The 20222-nt window shown below is 43.8% G+C and overlaps 1 protein-coding gene across 4 annotated transcripts in view; it reads left to right on the top strand.

The window, feature by feature from the left end:
• DHX30 (DExH-box helicase 30) overlaps window positions 1-20222 on the top strand; it is a 60256-nt gene that overhangs the window by 20632 nt on the left and 19402 nt on the right. For 2 of the 4 annotated variants that reach the window (XM_060782731.2, XM_060782729.2), the window contains 9 exons: window positions 62-79; window positions 608-738; window positions 1735-1845; window positions 3078-3433; window positions 11739-11862; window positions 12670-12819; window positions 14314-14466; window positions 16499-17320; window positions 19054-19132. In XM_060782731.2, coding sequence (XP_060638714.1) covers window positions 62-79; window positions 608-738; window positions 1735-1845; window positions 3078-3433; window positions 11739-11862; window positions 12670-12819; window positions 14314-14466; window positions 16499-17320; window positions 19054-19132 — 1944 coding nt within the window. The remainder of the gene's footprint in view (window positions 1-61; window positions 80-607; window positions 739-1734; window positions 1846-3077; window positions 3434-11738; window positions 11863-12669; window positions 12820-14313; window positions 14467-16498; window positions 17321-19053; window positions 19133-20222) is intronic. The other 2 variants (XM_060782732.2, XM_060782730.2) reach the window with 1 other exon arrangement.

Genomic DNA, 20222 nt, shown 5'->3' with positions numbered 1-20222 from the left:
GCTGTTCTTGCAGAAATCTTTGTTTTTATTCTGGGTCTTTTCCTTCTTGCTTTCCTCCTAGATAGGACAATGCAAGTGGGTGAGTTACTTTCATTTTCTTTCCTCCTCAGTTTATGAGTTCCATTGTCACAATGGTGTGCTTGTGCGTGTCTCCAGGAAGTGGCTCTTGGTTAGCTGGAAAGGATTTCGTGTTGCTTTCTTATGTGAAAATGTTTAAGATGCTTGAGTTGAGCCGGAGCTCAAACCTTCAAGCTCCTTAAACAGGTGTACGCAGTAGAATGAATTGAGTGAACAGGATTCATAAATTAGCAAACTGGTTCATAGAAACATGCTTATTGTTTGTTGTCCATCCCTGCAACCAGAGTTTTTCTTGATCTGCCATTGTGGGGATAGTTGGCTGTGGAAATCATGCTAGGGCACCTGTTTGCTGCCTCCTTGAATTGGGGTCTGTGTTATTCAAGGTTGAACTGCTTAAATGTTATCATGTTCTTCCATCTGCTAAACTGGGTGCAATGCTGACCTGTCATGGATGCCAGGTGTATTGCATGTTTCTTGGTGTGGACTGCCTCAGCAATTGACGGGAGTTCATTGTCCTTTTTTCTTTCAGAATCAAGAGATTTGTTGAAGGAATTTCCCCAGCCTAAAAATTTGCTCAACAGCGTCATTGGAAGAGCCCTTGGTATCTCCCATGCAAGAGAGAAGCTGGTCTACATCCATACCAATGGGCCACGGAAAAAGGTAGCCGAATTTAAAAGACTGCTAACCTACAATACATTGCTTGCCAAACCTGTATAAGATTTTAGAAGCTTTTTGATCCTTATTTGTGTCCCATTTTGATTTATTTATTTATTTATTTATTTGCAGTATTTATATTCCGCCCTTCTCACCCCGCAGGGGACTCGGGGTGGATCACAATGCACACATACATGGCAAACATTCAATACCATAGACACACTACATATATAGACAGGCACACAGAGGCTATTTAATATTCCAGCTTCATGAGGGTATGCTTTTTGAATTCCGGCCACCGGGGGAGCTGTCGTTTCATCATCCACTTGTGACACTGATGGAGTACTTCCTCATTCTTTGAACACTGTTGGAGAGTTTTATGCCGTCGTAAATTAGTTAAATTAACCTCCCCGCATAAGCGGTACCTAAATTTCCTACTTGACAGATGCAACTGTCTTTCAGGCGGCAAAGGTCAACAGCAAGCTAGACAAATGGCTGGAAGATCACTCAAAGGTCGACAGCAAGCTAAACAAATGGCCGGAAGCTCACTCCGACCCAGGCTGGCTTCAAACTCATAACCTCTTGGTCAGTAGGGATTTTAATGCAGCTGATTGCCAACCAGCTGAGCCACAAACCACTCCATCTCTTCTGAGTCGTGCTTATGAGTGCCATGAACTGGAAGACAGCCTAAGTTGTCAAGTCCAGGCATCATTTTAAATTGTGGTTGATTTATAACTGGAAGTCCCTCTTTACAGAGAAAAAGGGGAGTGTGGACTGAATTATTACAAACCATCATAAAAATGTTATAGGCAGTATTCAATTGAAAGTTATCTCTACAAATATATGCACTTTCAAAACAAACCACAGGACTTATATTTTTGAGGGGGACTCCTTGGTCTTGCTGACTTAGTGTTGTCCCTTGAACCTTCCACCAAAAGGAAAACTGACCCCAGGTGTAAAAACAGTCAGGCTAAGTCCTTACTCTTTTCTTCCTTCTAACAGAAAGTCACGCTGCTCATCAAGTGGCCAAAGAATGTGGAGGTGGAAGGCTATGGGACCAAGAAGATTGATGCCGAACGGCAGGCTGCAGCAGCCGCTTGCCAGCTCTTCAAGGTGAGCAGGGGCAGTCCTTCCTTTCCCAGCCCTGTTGATGGGTTGATTGTGCCTAGCTTTTGTGGCATAGCCTTGATTTCCCTTTCTTAGTAGCTTCTCGGCCTGGTCTAGCAAGTAGTAAGGGTGTAGACATCCAGGGACCAATTAGGTATTATGAGGAGGAAATGCAGTCATATCTGTGAAAAGAACCAGCCATACAACAAGAATCAGCATTTTTGTGTTTTTTTGTTATTGTTACTCTTATTGTGTTGTTCCTCAGAAGTATTGAAATTTAACAATGTAGTTTTAATTACAAAAATATTAGTCAAGCACTGAAAGAGTTAAATTGCAGTGACTAAGCAAAACCAGTAAGGTGGTGATATAAGCAGGTGTGACTGTGATCAGCCCTTGTGTGAGAAGCCTGTGAGTTAGAGGCTATGTGTTTAAGCCTCTGGGTAAGGATCCTGTGTTTGCATCCTGTGTAAAGAGCAAAGCTGAAGCGACATCCCTGCGTGCAAGAAAAGCCAGTGTGGGAACAGAACCCAATGAGCAAAGAAGCAAGGAATGAAGAGCAATGAATTTATTTGAGTTAAAAGAGACTTTATTTTGTAAGTGCTGAAACTATATTGTTTTTGTTACAAGAAAAAAGCTCCCAAAGGAAGTAAGAAATAGGTCTGTGAATTTTTGTTCTATTGATCATTTTGTGGCTGCTGGTGCTGGGTTACACCACGACAAGAGGTCTACTCTGGTGTACATTTCTGGGGAGGGTCTTTTGTTTATAAGCCCATTTATTTCCCAAATTTCCTCTAATTCTTTTACTATTTTTCCTGATTTTATCTTCTAATACTATCAACTCTCCATCTTTAGGCTAATATACAATGTTTTTTAATTTGTATTATAATACTAATTAGTGCCATGGTCTGAGGTCTTTTAAATAGTCTGGACCTAAGCGCCATAGGTTTTACAGCTTTGAATTGTGCCCAGAAAGAACCAGTGACTAGTGATGTCATATGAGAGCAAGTGAATTGCGTGCCCCTCTCTAGAGTGTCCCTACAGATACAATGAAGGCAGTAGCTAGGGGACTCTTCATTAAAGAGTTCCTACAGACACACAGAGGTTTAGAGAAGCCTACAGAAATGTTTCCATTTCACCTGGCTGCTGTTAAATGTTTCCAATGCGCACTCCTTCTCCCTCACCCAAACCCATATGTCCCTTTGGGGATCTTGACCATTTGCCGCTCGCTTTCCCTGCAGGGCTGGGGTTTGTTGGGGCCCAGGAACGAGCTCTTTGATGCCGCCAGGTACCGCATCCTTGCTGAGCAGCTGGGCTGCCCTGAAGAGAGGTGGTGCCCTGAGGGCCGCTGGCGCTCCAAGTCCGGCCCTTCCCTGGCCGACTTGTCCACCTGCTGGAGGCGGATGGAGCCCGACGAACCCATCCAGCCGCTGGAGCACAGCCGGCTGCCGAAACCCATCAGGAAGGAAGAGCTGGAGGAGGGGGAACTGGAGGAAGGTGAGCTGGAGGAGGGGGAGCTGGAGGAGGACACCATCGACGTTTCCGACTACCTGTCCATGACGCGTCCAGGGGCCCGCACCCCGCCCAGAGACGTCAGGTAGGTGCATGAGCATGAAAGCGGGCAGGCAGGGGACAATTTTCCAGGCGTGGCTGATTTCAGTGGGCCTGTTGTGTTGCATGGCGCTTTCGTTTTCAGTGAGTTACGGACATAGAATTGAAGAGGGACGTAAGTTGAGAAATCATTGCATAAGTGTAAACCCTTTAGCACAAAATGACTACATCTTTACTTAAGAGTCCTTTTTATTATTCTATGACCCTCAAGTTCATCAGCCTTTAATGTTGGGGTGAGCAGTTGTCAACTATTAGGGGGTTGCATTTCTCCCCCAGGAGACCTTGGAGGGCCACAGTCATCTGCAACCCTTGAAAAAGATTTTGAAAACCAAAGGGGTCCCAATTCCTCATTGGGTGGTTGAGGGACAATTGAGTATATTTTTCACCATCTCTCAGCTGTTTTAGACCCAACAGAGTCCTCTTTTTCAAAAGGAAGGGACCAGGTCAATTAAAAGGGTTTGAGGGCAGCAAAAATGTGCCAAATGTATACATGTGTTCTCTTACCATAATTACCTGATTTTCCTCACCTGTACTTTAATGTAACGGCACTCCAACATGACCTTGGAGGTGTCTACATACAACGCCAGCTCTTCAACCCCCCCCCCCCCCCCTGAGTCGGACACGACTAGACTTAATGTCATGGGAGGTCTTTACTTTAATGTATGCGCTTTCTAGCACTTCTTCTCAGCCTGCAACCCAGCCCGCAACCCAGCCCTCTCTATATTGTTTTCTCTTCCTAAATCAGTGGTTCCCAACCTATGGTCCATAGACCACCAGTGGTCTGCAATAACGAAAATATGGTCCGCAGTCTCACCGTTGCTACAACGTTGCAACGAGCGCAACTGGTCTCACAAAACCCTCTTATAGTGCCGAGGCTTATTAAATATGGTTTCTGTGGGCAAGCAGATGGCGACTAACAGATGGTAGATGTTCTGTATCAGAAACTAGAGCTGATGTGGTCTATCCAATGCAATTTTCTGTATCAGTACCCCAAATAACCAAACTGAATCTAAAGTTGGCCTAAAACTGATTCATAACCCTTTGGTTCTAATGTTGGGGTTGGAATCTGCTGGTAGGCGGTGTGGACACAGTCTTACAGCCCACATTTTTTCTCTCATGAGCAACCTCTCTTGAACTACACCTTCTGAGCAGAAATCAAAGATGTAGCAGTGTTAATCTGGAATATCAGTATGCAAAGGGATCTTTTAGCATCTGCGATACTAACAGAGAGAACGAAGTTCAGGGAGCATGAGATTTTGTAAACTTAAGTGTGAAGAAGTAGACTTAGTCTATGAATGCTTTTGCTGTCAACTTTGTTCTCTCAGTTAGTTTCAAGGTGGTGGAAGACCCCTTTCCACAACCCCTTCTGGAATCACCCAGCCACACTTCAGAGCTTTTGGAGGCAAGATCAAGACAATCCCTGCCACGTGCTACTACAGTGGCACTTCCATGAGAATGTACTCTGCAGAATCATCTCTGTGTACCCATCAGAAATCACTGCTTATCCCTTTCATGCTTATTTCCTCCCCTGGATGGACTTGGACTCAGTAGAGGGATGGGTAGCAGACATGCAGAGTAAAAAAAAACCAACTGGAATGATATAGGGGAAAATTAGCATGATCCATAAAAAATAAGCTTTATTGTGTATTTAGTATCATCTGTTGGGAGTCCCCCCCCCCTGCTCTGAGATCAGAATGAAGAGAGGGGCCAGAAAGGCAGTCCCATCTTGTCTCCTGCGCTGTGATTATAATATTATATTATACTACCCATCCCCTGCCAGGCGTTGCTGTGGCCCAGTCTGGTGATCTGGAAAATAAAGTAATCAAAAAGTGTTGGTTTCTGATATATGTAATTTCTTTATGCTTGTGAGTAAACAGCACTTCTTGCTGTTTCTTTGTCGGTGTTGATGTGGAGAGTATCTGGTTTGCATACTCTGGAACATTGCCCTTCTGTAGGGGTCCCTTTCAAATCTATGCTACTATATCTGTGTGGGTGTGAATCATATCTATCTATCTATCTATCTATCTATCTATATCTATGGCTGGATGACTCTTTGTCAGGAGGGCTTTGATTACGTTTTCTTTCCCTGGTGAAGGGAGTTGGACTGGATGGCCTTAAGTATTTTCTGTTGCTCATGGGGGTTCTGTGTGGGAAGTTTGGCTCAATTTTGTCGTTGGTGGGGTTCAGAATGCTCTTTGATTGTAGGTGAACTATAAATCCCAGTAACTACAACTCCCAAATGTCAGGGTCCATTTCCCCCAGACCCCATCTGAGTTCATATTTGGGCATATGGAATATTACTGCCAAGTTTGGTCCAGATCCATCCTTGTTGAGTCAACAGTGCTCTCTGGATGTAGGTGAACTACAACTCCCAAACTCAAGGTCAATGCCCACCAAACCCTTCTAGTGTTTTCTGTTGGTCATGGGAGTCCTGTGTATCATGTTTGGTTCAATTCCATCATTGGTGGAGTTCAGAATGCTCTTTGATTGTAGGTGAACTATAAATTCCAGCAACTACAACTCCCAAATGACAAAATCAATTTTTTTTGAGTGAAGGACATACGTTGGGTTGTTAGGTGTATGCTGTCCAAATTTGGTGTCAATTGGTCCACTGGTTTTTGAGTTCTGTTATTCCCACAAACGAACATTACATTTTTATATATATAGATTATATTATATTATATTGTATATACATATAATATTGATAATATTATAATGTAATAAAATATACTACTAGTAATAATAAAATGATATCATAATTATATATTCTATATTAAATGTAATAGTACTAATAATATTACACTATAATCTTAAAGTACAAAGTAATATATAATATTAATATTGTGTTATGATAATAATAATAATATATTGTATTTACTTTTTTACTTGTAAGCCACTCTGAGTCCCCTTCGGGGTGAGAAGGGCGGCATATAAACGTCGTAAATAAATAAATAATAAATTGGAGAGTGGACCCTGGTCAAAATAAGGTTGGGAACTACTGTATATACTCGATTATAAGCCGACCCGAATATAAGCCGAGGCACCTCATTTTAGCACAAAAAACTGAGAAGACTGATTGACTTGAGTATAAGCCGAGGGTGGGAAATGCAGCCGCTACGGCTAAATTGCAAAATAGAAATAGATACCAATTAAATTACATTAATCGAGGAATCGGTAGGTTATATATTTTTGAATATTTACAAAAATGGTATTTTAAGATAAGACTGTCCAACTCTGATTAAATGATTATTTACCTTCTTCAATGTAAATGTGCTTACGTATCCTTCCAATAATAATAGAGTAACATTAAGATCGTCTGGGGAGGCCCTGCTCTCGATCCCGCCTGCGTCACAGGCGCGCTTGGCGGGGACGAGAGACAGGGCCTTCTCAGTGGTGGCCCCTCGGCTATGGAATGCCTTGCCGGCAGACATCAGACAGGCACCTTCGTTGCTGACGTTTCAGAGAATGGTCAAGACCTGGCTGTACGAACAAGCGTTTGGCTAAGCAATGCAACTAATTAAGGAAGTCGGTAAATGGAACATAGGAACGGCACGACGACTATGAGAACGGATCCGATTTCAATTAAGACGCTATATATGTTGTTTGTTGATTTGTCCTGTCTGATCGTTAATTGTTGTGGATCAACGTCGCCGATCCTGTTGTTGTACTGTCGTGTTTTAATTGCACTGTAAACCGCATTGAGTCGCCTGCTAAGGGCTGAAAAATGCGGTATAAAAATGAAGTAAATAAATAAATAAATAAACATAATAAATGTATAAGTAACAATAATAAAAAAAAGTAAAATAAAAGAATGTAGCAATAACAACAATTATACAGTAAAATAATGTATAATAATAGAGTAAAATGATAAATGCAATAATAATAATAATAATAATTATAGAGTAAAACAATAAATAACCTTGACTCGAGTTTAAGCCGAGGGGGAGTTTTTCAGCCTAAAAAAATGGCTGAAAAACTAGGCTTATACTCGAGTATATACAGTACTGCCCTAAATGGAAGCACAGAGGATCAAAGCTGTTTCCATGGTCACTCAACCCTGAGCAAGCAGTCTCATCTGACTGGCGAATCTTAGCAGAGGGAATCCACCAAGTAATGCCAGGGATCTCAGTGCTTGGAAATAATCTTGCCTGGAATTGAGGAAAGCTACCACTCGCAGTTAGAACTGACACTCTAGTACTGGGCAACAGAAATCTAGGATTTGAGTTGGCACTGTGACTGTTTACAAATGCAACCTTCACCTTGATGCAATGCACAGGGACTGAATAATATTGGCTGTGTTCTAGAATATCCCAGAAATTCTGGAAGTCACTGTGACACAAACTGTGACTTGTAACAGCCTTTAACTGCCTTTCCTTCAGTAGACCTGATGAGTTGCCCCCCACTCAGTCTGACTTCATTGGGCGCCCATGTTGCCCAACATGTATTCTCACGCAGCACTATGTTAAGAATGTCAGCTTGCATCTCACTTTTTAGCCAACAGCCGAAGACTGGGTTAGACCCGATGGCTGCCAAGAGAAAAACAAAAACCAAGAAGACTACTTCTGTCTTGCAGACTGGGTAGGAGCAAGTGTGCCTGGGCACGGGAAATCGGCACCTCGTCTTATGCAGTTTCCTTTCCCCTGTTTACATTCAGCCTACATCTGATACCCCACTTTTTGAACCTGTCCTCAAGATATCCTCCTGAGACGCCACGCAGATATGGGACTTGGGGGCACTGTTCTGCAGTGGCCCCAGTCCTTCCTTGAGAAATGATCCCAGATGTTATGGGTGGCAGCCAGACTACTCACCGGAGCGTCATACAGGGAGCATACCACTCTCCTGCTATGTCAGCTCCACTGGCTGCCGATCCAGTTCCAAGCACAATTCAAAGTGCTGGTCTTGACCAATAAAACCCTATACGGCTCTGGCCCAGTGTACCTGTCCAAACTTATCTCCTTCTACGTCTCACCTCAGAGTTTAAGATCTTCTGGAGAGGCCCTGCTCTCAGCCCTGGCCTTGTCACAAACGAGGCTGGTGGGGACAAGGGACAGGGCCTTCTCGGTGGTGGCTCCCCACCTGTGGAATTCACTCCCCGGGGAAATTAGATTATCGTCATCCCTCTCCTCTCTTTCAGGAGGAAATTAAAAACATGGATATGGGACCAGGCCTTTGGGTAATCTGGCAGACTGACAAGGACAATGACGGCATGAGTTTTGGAAACAGATTATGATAAGCTGAATGGACTTACGAATTACAGAACTCGGCGAAACGATGGCCACCAGGCCGGCTTTTTCTATGAGATTTTATTGTATTAATTTAATGTTTTAACTTTTTATAATTACTGTGGTTGTGTATTTTGTTGTGTTGAATTGTAGGCATCGAATATGTGCCGGCTGGAAGCCGCCCTGAGTTCCCCCTAGGGCAGTGGTTCTCAACCTTCCTCATGCTGTGACCCCTTAATACAATTCCGCATGTTGTGGTGACTCCCAACCATAAAATTATTTTAGTTGCTACTTCATAACAGTCATTTTGCTACTGTTATGAATCATAATGTAAATATCTGATATGCAGGATGTATTTTTATTCACTGGACTGATATGCCCAAATTTGAATACTGGTGGGGTTGGGGGGCAGGGTTGATTTTGCCATTTGGGAGTTGTAGTTGCTGGGATTTATAGTTCACCTACAATCAAAGAGCATTCTGAACCCCACCAATGATAGAATTGGGCCAAACTTGGTACACAGAACTCCCATGACCAACAGAAAATACTGGAGGGGTTTGGTGGATATTGACCTTGAGTTTTGGAGTTGTAGTTTGTCTTCCTTCAGAGACCATTGTGAACTCAAACAATGATTGATTTGGACTAAACTTGGCACGAATACTCAATATGACCAAATGTGACCACTGGTGGAGTCTGGGGAAAATAGTCCTTGACATTTTGGGAGTTGTAGTTGCTGGGATTTATAGTTCACCTACAATCAAAGAGCATTGTGAACTCCACCAATGATAGAATTGGGCCAAACTTCCCACACTGAACCCCCATGACCAACAGAAAATACTGTGATTTCTGATGGTCCTTAGTGACCCCTCTGACACTCCCTCATGACCCCTCTGGGGGTCCCGACCCCCAGGTTGAGAACCACTGCCCTAGGGGGTTGAGAAGGGCGGGGTAGAAATGCGCGAAATAAATAAATAAATAAAATGAAATAACTTACTGGGTGACACCTGTTCAACCCCACAACCATTGTTTTGTGGAGTCCCACAGGGTTCAATTCTCTCTACAAGCCGCTGGGGGAGATCATCCGGAGTTTTGGAATGAGATGTTATCTCTATGCAGATGACATCCAAATCTGTCACTCCTTTCCACCCGTTACCTGGTCCCAGAACCGGTGCTTGGCTGCTGTGTCGGACTGGGTGAGAGCTAATAAATTGAAACTGAATCCAGACAAGACAGAGGTCCTACTGGTCAGTCGCAAGGCCAAACAGGTCATAAGGTTACAGCCTGTGCTTGACGGGGTGACACTCTCCCTGAAGACGCAGCTTCACAGCATGGGAGTGATCCTGGACTCATTGCTGAGCCTGGAACCCGAGGTCTCGGCAGTGGCCAGGAGAGCTTTTGCACAATTAAAACTTGTGCACCAGTTGCGCCCGTACCTTGGGAAGTCTGATCTGGCCACAATGGTCCATGCTCTTGTCACATCCTGAATAGATTACTGCAATGCACTCTACGTGGGGTTGCCTTTGAAGACTGTTTGGAAACTTCAATTAGTCAAATGGGCTGCAGCCAGATTACTAACTGGAGCATCATACAGGGAGCAGACCACCCCCCTGCTATGTCAGCTCCATTGGCTGCCGATCCAATTCTGAGCACAATTCAAAGTGCTGGTCTGCACCTATAAAACCCTATACGGCTCCGGTCCAGCGTACCTGCCCGAACGTATCTCCTTCTACAAACCCACCTCGGAGTTTAAGGTCTTCTGGGTAGGCCCTGCTTTTGGCCCTGCCTTTGTCTCAAACATGCTTAGCGGGGACGAGGACAGGGCCTTCTCGGTGGTAGCCCCCCGTCTATGGAACTCACTCCCCGGGGAAATTAGGTCATCTACATCCCTCCTCACCTTTAGAAAAAAGTTAAAAACCTGGATGTGGGATCTGGCCTTCGGGTAATTAAGTGGACAACGACAATAACAAGATTGGCAATGGCTTGGAAATGGATTATGGATAAGTTTGATGGAGCAGTCAATTAGTTTTTGGCTAATAATGGCCACTAAAGTGGTACTTCTTAGTAGTTTCTAATTGTATTGTTTAGTGTTTTAACTATTTATAATTGATTTCTTGTTTATTATGTATTTTATTGTGTATTTTTAAGCGGCTCAGCGGGGAAAGGAAAGGGCCTGAGACTGTTAGGAATTGTGGGATTTGAAGTCCTAAACAACTGAAGGGCCCACATTTGCCCAGGCCTGCCTCAGAAGGACAATGATTTGACTACTTTTCCAAAATTCCAAGTAGAAATAAAGGAGATTAAATATTTGTGAGTCACAATCACAAAGAAAAATTACTTAATTCAGAACAACTGTGAAAAAAGCCTGGAAAGGAATAAAAAATGACTTAGAAAAATGGGGAAATTTAATATATCCTTCTGTATAGAAAGACATTGTAAGGAAACTAGAACCTGGAAGGGTAGCAATGAAGGAAGTAGCCATGGTGGCACAATGGGTTAAATCCTTGTGCCGCCTGAACTGCTGACCTGAATGGTAGGCGGTTCGAATCTGCGAGACGGAGTGAGCTCCCACTTGTCAGCCCCAGCTTCCCATGCAGGGACATGAGAGAAGCCTCCCACAGGATGGTAACACATCTGGACATCCCCTACGCAACATCCTTGCAGACGGCTGATTCTCTCACACCAGAAGCAACTTGCAGTTTCACAAGTCAGGTTTGAAGTGAATTTGTGACATAATGTTGTTGACTAAAAATATGACCTTGGAAGAGGTATGGGCAAACTTGGGCCCTCCGGGTGTTTTGGACTTCAACTCCCACAATTCCTAACAGCCTCAGGCCCCTTCCAGGTGGTTGAGAAGGGCAGGGTACAAGTGTTCGAAATAAATAAATAAAAATATATACAGGCCCCAACTCAAACTGAGCTGCCAGTAATTAAGCAAGGGTGTAAGTCCCTTAATGCAGTTGTGCATGAGAATAAGTTGTTTGGTTATCCTTAAGGGATGTAAGCAGTAATAATTCTCTATGTAATTCTGTCGACACTGACTTACCTGCTTTCCCCCCTCTTCTCCTGCAGAGATGGGTTTTCTATTGAAATGACAGATGACACCACAGCCTTGCGGGCCTTGTCCCAGTTTCCCCTGCCCAAAAACCTCCTGGCTCAAGTGATTCAGATTGCCACTTCCTCATCCACAGTCAAGGTGAGTTGCTTCACCATTGAATCATCTTGTTAACCAACCTGGTAAAGACACACAAACGGAACAACTCGGCGATGTTATTGAATAATGCTTTTAACTAGGAGACTCAAACTGATATATGTTATTTATTGATTTTGGTTTTCTATTTAAATTGATTGTTTTTAAATTCTATTTTATGTCTTTGATATTGACTGTAAACCGCTCCGAGTTGCTGTGGGCTGAGAGGGGCGGTATATAAATGTAGTAAATAAAATAAATAATAAAATAAATCTTTTAGAGCAATGGTTCTCAACCTGTGGGTCCCCAGATTTATTGATTTATTTAGAGTTTTTATACCCCGGTCTTCTCACCTCCGGGGAGGGACTCAGGCCGGCTGATGTTTTGGCCTTCAACTTCAACAGCTGGTAAACTGACTGGGATTTCTGGGAGTTGTAGGCCAAAACACCTGGGAAACCACAGGTTGGGAACCACTGCTCTAGAGGGACTGACATAGGAGTAACTGACATAGGAAAATGGAATGATGACACTGAGACCAGACAAAGTATTTAACAAGGCGACACTATTAATTTATATTTTATTGATATGTTTAATTTTTATTATATGTTATGTTTTTAATTGCATTTATGATATTGTAAGCATTGAATTTTATCCTGTTAACCGCATTGAGTTGCCTATGGGCTGAGAAAGTAAATAAATACAGTAAATAAATAAATAGTTCCACTATTCCCAGTTGTTTGATGAGATGTGATTAGCAGAGCAGAAAGACCTGTCTTCCAAGGGCCTCCTGCTGACCTGTCCCTTTGTCTCCAGGAGTACATGCAGTTCCGGACGGTGGGCACCAAGACGAAGATCTGCAAGCTGACGCTGCGCTGGCCCTGTCCCATGACCTTTGCCGCCAAGGGACGCCGCAAGGTGGAGGCGGAGAACAAAGCAGCTGCTTTGGCCTGCCAGAAGCTGAAGGTGAAGAGCTGGCTTGGCCTAAACAGGGAGAGCACCTCCATCCTGTAACTCAGCAATGAAGGGCAACCTTTGTATGCTCCTCTCTGCTTGTCACTTTAATATTACACTTTGACAAGATCTCTAACAGGCATGAGCAAACTTTGGCACTCCAGGTGTTTTGGACTCCAACTCCCACAATTCCTAACAGTCTCAGTGTTGCACTCCAGAACAGGAATAACCCTCTGACTTTAAACACCACACGTTGAATAGGAAAAAAACAATCCTTTTATTGAAGATAAGTAAAAAGCAGCAAAGTAAAAAAGCACTCTAAAGAAATAGGTAAATCCAATTAGGTAAGAAGATAAGCAGGAACAAATTAGTTCAAGGTAGAGTTCAGCAACGTCCATAAAAGCAAAGTCCACACATCTCCAATACAATCCAAAAAATCAGGAATACATTGATCCAAGGCTTGGGTAAACAATCATGAACTATAGGAATCCAAAACCATGAACGTAAAATATCTTAGCATTAAACTTTAAAGCAAGGTTTCCATAAAACAAGGATGAGAACTTGGCGTGATTCTAAATGATGCTTCATCTGACTACATATCCCAAACTTGAGACTTTTATCCCCTCGTTAGCTAGGTCACTAGTGGTCGGAAATTGGTTTCTCTTTAGTTGAGGCTTTGTTACTGTTTTCTGCCGAAGCCTGGCAGATCGCCTAAGCCTTTGCATAGCCCTCCTGTTTTGACGGAACTCTTCTCGTTTATCTCTTGGCTCGTTATCTATTTGATCTCTTGGTTCGTTATCTATTTGCTCATTAATTTCTGCAGGTGCATCCCCACACCCCTCAGGGACATTCTCATGGTAGACTACAAGGGTCTCCCGGTCATTCTCTGCATCAATATCCCTGACCAAACCATCGCCATATTGAAATTCATCTTGAACCTCATTCACATCATTCCCCACATCCAAAGCACCCTGATCCTGAAACACAATCACAGGCTGATCTCCAAGACTCAGACCCTTTCCTTTACCCCCTCAGCCGCTTAAGCTGCTAGGAATTGTGAGAGTTGGAGTCCAAAACACCTGGAGGGCCAAAGTTTGCCCATGCCCGATCTACAGAGTGACAGGTGAGAAAGCTAGAAATGCACAGACTCTTCATGTTTACTTTTATCAGAGAGTTAAAACAGCTGGAACAGCCACTTCTCATTTTAAGGACGAGATTATGAAAAACAATACAGTCTTCACTGCTTTCTGGGAAGTCACAGGGGATGAAAGCGTTCACTGAGAGTGGATTGACTGCACAGAAAGCTTTGTCACCTGTGTGCCCTTGGGTAGTGGGACATGTAATAGGGCTTCTGCTGATGATTTCAGGTAGTCGTATAGGAAGACGTAGCATTTCAATGCCAGCTTATTATTTGCCAAGTGTCTTTCCTCCAGGCGAGAGTGGGTTGTGCCATCACTTCAGCTTCTGTCCATCTTCCAACCTCACTCTGCGCTCTCTCCCTTATAGAGTCTTGGTTTAGTGGACAAGAACAACAACCCTCTCAGCCATGCCATGTACAACATGACTTCCCTCCGGGAACTGGGCGAGAACCAGAGGAAACCCTGCCACATCAAAGTCCCTGAGGCAACGCTGCGCAAGATTGAGAACTACCTGAATCACGTAAGCCTTGCTCGTATCAAAAGTCGTGTTGGTGGCCTTCCCAACTTGGGAGAGTCAAGCGGGTTGTGTACATATGCATCGATCCAAAGGATGAATGTGTATAGGTTACAGGGAGAAGCAGTTTCTTGTAGTTCCAGGAAAAGTTTTCACCATCTTAGGAAAAGTTTTCAAGTGGTTGTAAACTTGGCCAACCTGACTTGGCTGATCTGATGTGATGCCATGAAATGTTCACAAACACCCACAAACTTCCCAGGATAAATTCACTGACAATGCTGATTAATAGCACAGCTTTGGTCAGTGAAGAAAAATGTCTCCTTGAGTATAAGCCCAGTTTTTCAGCCCTTGTTCTAGGCTGAAAAAGCCTCCCTCGGCTTATACTCTAGTCAAAGTTATTTATTATTTTACTCTCTTATTATTATTGTTTTATTACATTTATTATTTTACTCTGTTTTTTATTATTACATGCATTATTTTCTATTTATTATTATTGTAATTATTATTACATTTATTGTTTTACTCTATTTATTATTTCATTTATTATTTTACTTTATAATTATTATTACATTTATTATTTTACTGTATTATTACATTTATTATTTTACTTTATAATTGTTATTACATTTATTATTTTACTGTATTATTATTACATTTATTGTTTTACTCTTATTACATTTATTGTTTTACTCTATTATTACATTTATTATTTTACTTTATTATTATTACATTTATTGTTTTACTCTATTATTCTTATTACATTTATTATTTTACTCTATTATTACATTTATTGTTTTACTCTATTACATTTATCATTTTACTTTATTATTCTTATTAACTTTATTACTTTATTCTATTGTTTTTATTATATTTATTTTACTCTATTACTGTTATTATTATATTTCCATTATTTTATTCTATTATTATTATTAAATTTATTAATTTACTCTGTATTATTATTGGAAGGATACAAAAGCACATTTACATTGAAGAAGGTTAGAATAATGGTTTAATCAGAGTTGGAGAGTCCTTTCTTAAATTACACTTTTATGTAAATGTTCAAAACCATTTAACTTACGTATGTCTCATTTTATTGGTATCTATTTTTATTTTGAAATTTACCAGTATAAGCTGCATTTTCCATTTTTAAGTCAATATATTTTCCCAGGTTTTTTGTGGTAAAATTAGGTGTCTCAGCTTATATATGGTATTTTGAATCAAAATGCTGGATGGGAGAGACATTTTTGCAATCTCTTGGAGAAGGAAAAGCTGTTGGCTGTCTTTACCTCCTTCTGGAAGGACAGTAAGGAGCGGGATGTTTGAGCCTCCCTAGGAGGAGAGTTCCAGAGCTGAGGGGGCCACCAACAAGAAGGCCATTGCTTTTCCTTTGTCTTTCCCACCAGAGATTTGAGCATGCTCCCTTTTGCCCTCTGCTTACCTCCCTGGTGTTATTTATTTATTTATCGTGTCAGGCAACTAGACAATTGTATTACATTTCTAACAGAACAAAACAAACAGACAAAACACAAAATTTGCAAGCTTGGTAGTTGATTAAATGTCCTTTGGCCAGTATCTGGCCACTTGGAGTGCCTCTGGTGTTGCCGCAAGAAGGTCCTCCATTGTGCATGTGGCAGGGCTCAGGTTGTATTGCAGCAGATGGTCAGTAGTTTGCTCTTCTCCGCACTCGCATGTCGTGGATTCCACTTTGTGGCCCCATTTTTTAAGATTGGCTCTGCATGTCGTGGGGCCAGAGCGCAGTCTGTTCAGTGCCTTCCAAGTCGCCCAGTCTTCTGTGTGCCCAGGGGGAGTCTCTCATTGGGTATCAGCCATTGGTTGAGGTTCTGGGTTTGAACCTGCCACTTTTGGACTCTCACTTGCTGAGGTGTTCCAGTGAGTGTCTCTGTAGATCTTAGAAAACTATTTCTTGATTTAAGTCCCTGGTGTTAAGAACCATTATAATACCTATGGTCTATGGAAGTATGCCACAGGGGCGTAACACCAAAAATAAATTCCCACTTGACTCTCTACTCATTCCCAGTTCCCTGTGGATGCCCGAGAATCCCGGCCGCGGCTGGCGGATGACATGATGAACCTGAGCAAGGAGTCGGGCTCCCTGAGCGACGCCATCACGGGCAAGACCTACTTCCCCATGTCCGAGTCGGAAGAGGTGCGCCTCAGCCAGAACCTCCTGGCTCTCTGGAAGCGGAGGGGCTCCTCCTGGCAGGAGAGCCACGCACTTCCCGTGGACTCCCACCGGGACACTATCCTCTCGGCCGTGGAGCAGAACCCTGTGGTGGTGATTGCCGGGGACACAGGCTGCGGTAAGACCACCCGCATCCCCCAGCTCATGCTGGAGAACTACATCCTGGACGGGCGGGGGGCCCAGTGCAACATGATCATCACACAGCCCCGGCGGATCAGCGCCATCTCCGTGGCCCAAAGAGTGGCCCAGGAGCTGGGCCCCAACATGCGGAAGAACGTGGGCTACCAGGTGCGGCTGGAGAGCAAGCCCCCCGCCCGGGGAGGGGCCCTGCTCTTCTGCACGGTGGGCATCCTCCTGCGCAAGCTGCAAGGCAACCCTCGGCTGGAGGGGGTCAGCCACGTGATTGTGGACGAGGTCCACGAGCGGGACGTCAACACCGACTTCCTGCTCATCCTGCTGAAGGGCGTCCAGAAGCAGAACCCCAACCTCCGGCTGGTGCTGATGAGCGCCACGGGGGACAACCAGCGCTTCTCTCAGTACTTTGGGGACTGTCCTGTGGTCAAGGTGCCGGGCTTCATGTACCCGGTCAAGGAGTACTACCTGGAGGAGATCATGAACATGCTGGGGCGCTACCGGCACCGGCACTATGAGATCAAGGTGAGCTTGTGACACCTGTCTGTCTTGGTCACCCCCCTCTCTTTCCTGTTGTACTGTTTTGAGAAAGGTGCCTTCTCGAATTCCTCCACACAGAGCAAGACCAGGCCTTCTGGGGTTGTCCAGGAAAGCTCAGTCTTTCTCTGGGTCCTCCGTTCCTGGTTGTCAGACCAAATCTTAGTCAGAAATATTGCCTGGGTATTTTTGATTACAAAAGTGTGAGTCAAGGACTGAAAGATTTAGTTGGTCGAAGTATGTTAGAGTCAGTGGGCCAAAGCTAGTGTTGTCCTGAGGAGAGGGTGTAGGCCGAAGCCTGGTAGAGTCAGTTGGGCAAAGCTAGTGTCATCCTGAGGACAGTGAGTAGTCCAAAGCCTATTAGAGTCTGTAGTCCAAAGCTCGTGTCGTCCTGAAGAGTGTGAGTAGGACAAAAGCCTATTAGAGTCAGTGGGCTAAAGCTAGTGTTGTCCTGAGGAGAGTGAGTAGGCTGAAACCTGTTAGTGGCCAAAGCCAGGGTCATCCTGAGGAATGTGAGTAGGACAAGCCTATTAGAGTCAGTTGGCCAAAGCTAGTGTGGTCCTGAGGAGAGTGAGTAGGTCAAAGCCTGTTAGAGTTAGTGGGCCAAAGCCAGGGTTGTCCAGAGGAGAGTTAATAGGCCGAAGCTGTTAGAGTTAGTGGGCCAAAGCTAGTGTCATCCTGAAGAGTGTGAGTAGGACAAAGCCTATTGGTGTCAGTTGGCCAAAGCTAGTGTCGTCCTGAGGAGAGCAAGTAGGGCGAAGCCTGTTAGAGTTAGTGGCCCAAACCTCGTGTCCTCCTGAGGAGTGTGAGTAGGCTGAAGCCTGTTAGAGTCAGTTGGGCAAAGCTAGTGTTGTCCTGAGGAGAGTGAGTAGTCCAAACCCTGTTAGAGTCTATAGGCCAAAGCTCATGTCGTCCTGAAGAGTGTGAGTAGGACAAAGCCTGTTAAAGTCAGTGGGCCAAAGCTAGTGTCATCCTGAGGAGAGGAAGTAGGCTGAAGCCTGTTAGAGTGAGTGGGCCAAAGCTAGTGTCGTCCTGAGGAGTGTGTGTAGGCTGAAACCTGTTAGAGTCAGTAGGCCAAAGCTAATGTTGTCCTGAGGAGAGTGTGTAGGCTGAAACCTGTTAGAGTGAGTGGGCCAAAGCTAATGTTGTCCTGAGGAGAGTGTGTAGGCTGAAACCTGTTAGAGTCAGTAGGCCAAAGCTAGTGTTGTCCTGAGGAGTGTGAGTAGGACAAAGCCTATTGGTGTCTTTTGGCCAAAGTTAGTGTCGTCCTGAGGAGAGTGAGTAGGCTGAAGCCTGTTAGAGTTCGTCGGCCAAAGTTAGTGTTGTCCTGAGGAGAGTGAGTAGGCCGAAGCCTGTTAGAGTTAGTGGGCCAAAGCTAGTGTCGTTCTGAGGAGTGTGAGGTAAATCTGTGTGAGAGAAGCCTCATGTTAGAAAGCTCCAGTGTGAAGGCTGCTGAGTGTAAAGCTACTGTATATTTGTTTATTTGTGTTGTAGAAACTTGATTCTTGTAAATAGTGCAACCATATTATTATGCTACAGAGCAAAGCCTCCTATGGAAGAGATAACATTGGTCTGTGTGTTTTTGTTCTTTTTATCCCTTTGGGTTACTGATGCTGGGTCACATTGCTGCTGTTGCTAAGCTATTCAGCTGTATGTTTATGGGGAGAGTTTTCTCTTAATAAGCCAACTCACCCAACAGTCTTTGCTCCCCCTTTTTTCAGCAATCAGACGAGGAGTGTGTCCTCGACCTGGAACTGATCACAGACCTTATCCTTCAGATCGATACCCATGGAGAACCAGGTAGGTGCCAGCAATGTTGTCTCCAGTTCTGCTCATCCTCTTTCTTGGCTGGTCCGTCGGCTTCACCAAGTTACCAAAAGTAGGCGCTAACGTCCTCAGATGTCTCATGGGTGGTGGTGACTCTTCAATCAAGCCTTTGAGGATATGTAGCCACTAGTTCTCCTGCGTAGTGGTCACACATCCTACACTTATCCCATGCCTTCTCTCAGTTAATGCAACTGACACTTATTTGATTCCAATGTTTACAGCCCAGCCATGGTGCCAGTAATTTACTGTCATGATTAGAGGATCGCAGCTTGATTGAGTCTGAATTGATGATTTATATGTGTTTTATTTTATTGTATTTTATATTGTGTTCACTTTTATGTTTGTTTTTAGGCACTTTGTGCCATCTGTAAGCCGCCCCGAGTCGCTTCGGGGAGATAATCATAATAGCAACAACAACAATTTTATTTATACCTCGCCACCATCTCCCCAAGGGACTCGGAGCGGCTTGCATGAGGCCAAGCCCAACAAGACATCAATAAAACAACAGGGAATAAGCAACATAAATAATACAATTAATATAACTCACACATAGACAATATCACAGTAAGATTTAAAAACCAATAATGACAACGAGATAGAAAAATAAAGTTGTTGTTGTTAGCCAGTTTTTAAAAAATCACTTAAGACAGAGGAGTGTGATAAAAACCTCTCTAGCCTGGGGGCATAAAGGAAATGGGCCAGATTTTGAAGTTCTGCTGGTGCTGTTTGTCACCTGAGCAGGAGAAGAGAAGGGGGAATAGAAGAAGACCTAGGGTCTTGTGACCTGAGCCTAAATCAGAAGGTGAGGATAAAGACCTTAGAAACCTTGCAACTGCAAAGTTTCTGAAGCTTAGTGCCATTTCCTCTGACCCATATCGATGTCATTTGTACATAGATGACGTTCAACTCCTTTCCACCTGCTGCTAAGGAGGCTGTTCAGGTTCTGAACCGGCGCTTGGCAGCTGTGCTGGTCTGGATGAGGACAAATAAATTGGAATTGAATCCAGACAGGACAGAGGTCCTCCTGGTCAGTCGTAAGGCCAACAGGGTATAGGGTTACAGC

The sequence above is a fragment of the Anolis sagrei genome, chromosome 6 (assembly GCF_037176765.1).
Source record: "Anolis sagrei isolate rAnoSag1 chromosome 6, rAnoSag1.mat, whole genome shotgun sequence".
Lineage (NCBI taxonomy): Eukaryota > Metazoa > Chordata > Lepidosauria > Squamata > Dactyloidae > Anolis > Anolis sagrei.
This window is presented reverse-complemented; position numbering and strand designations above follow the sequence as displayed.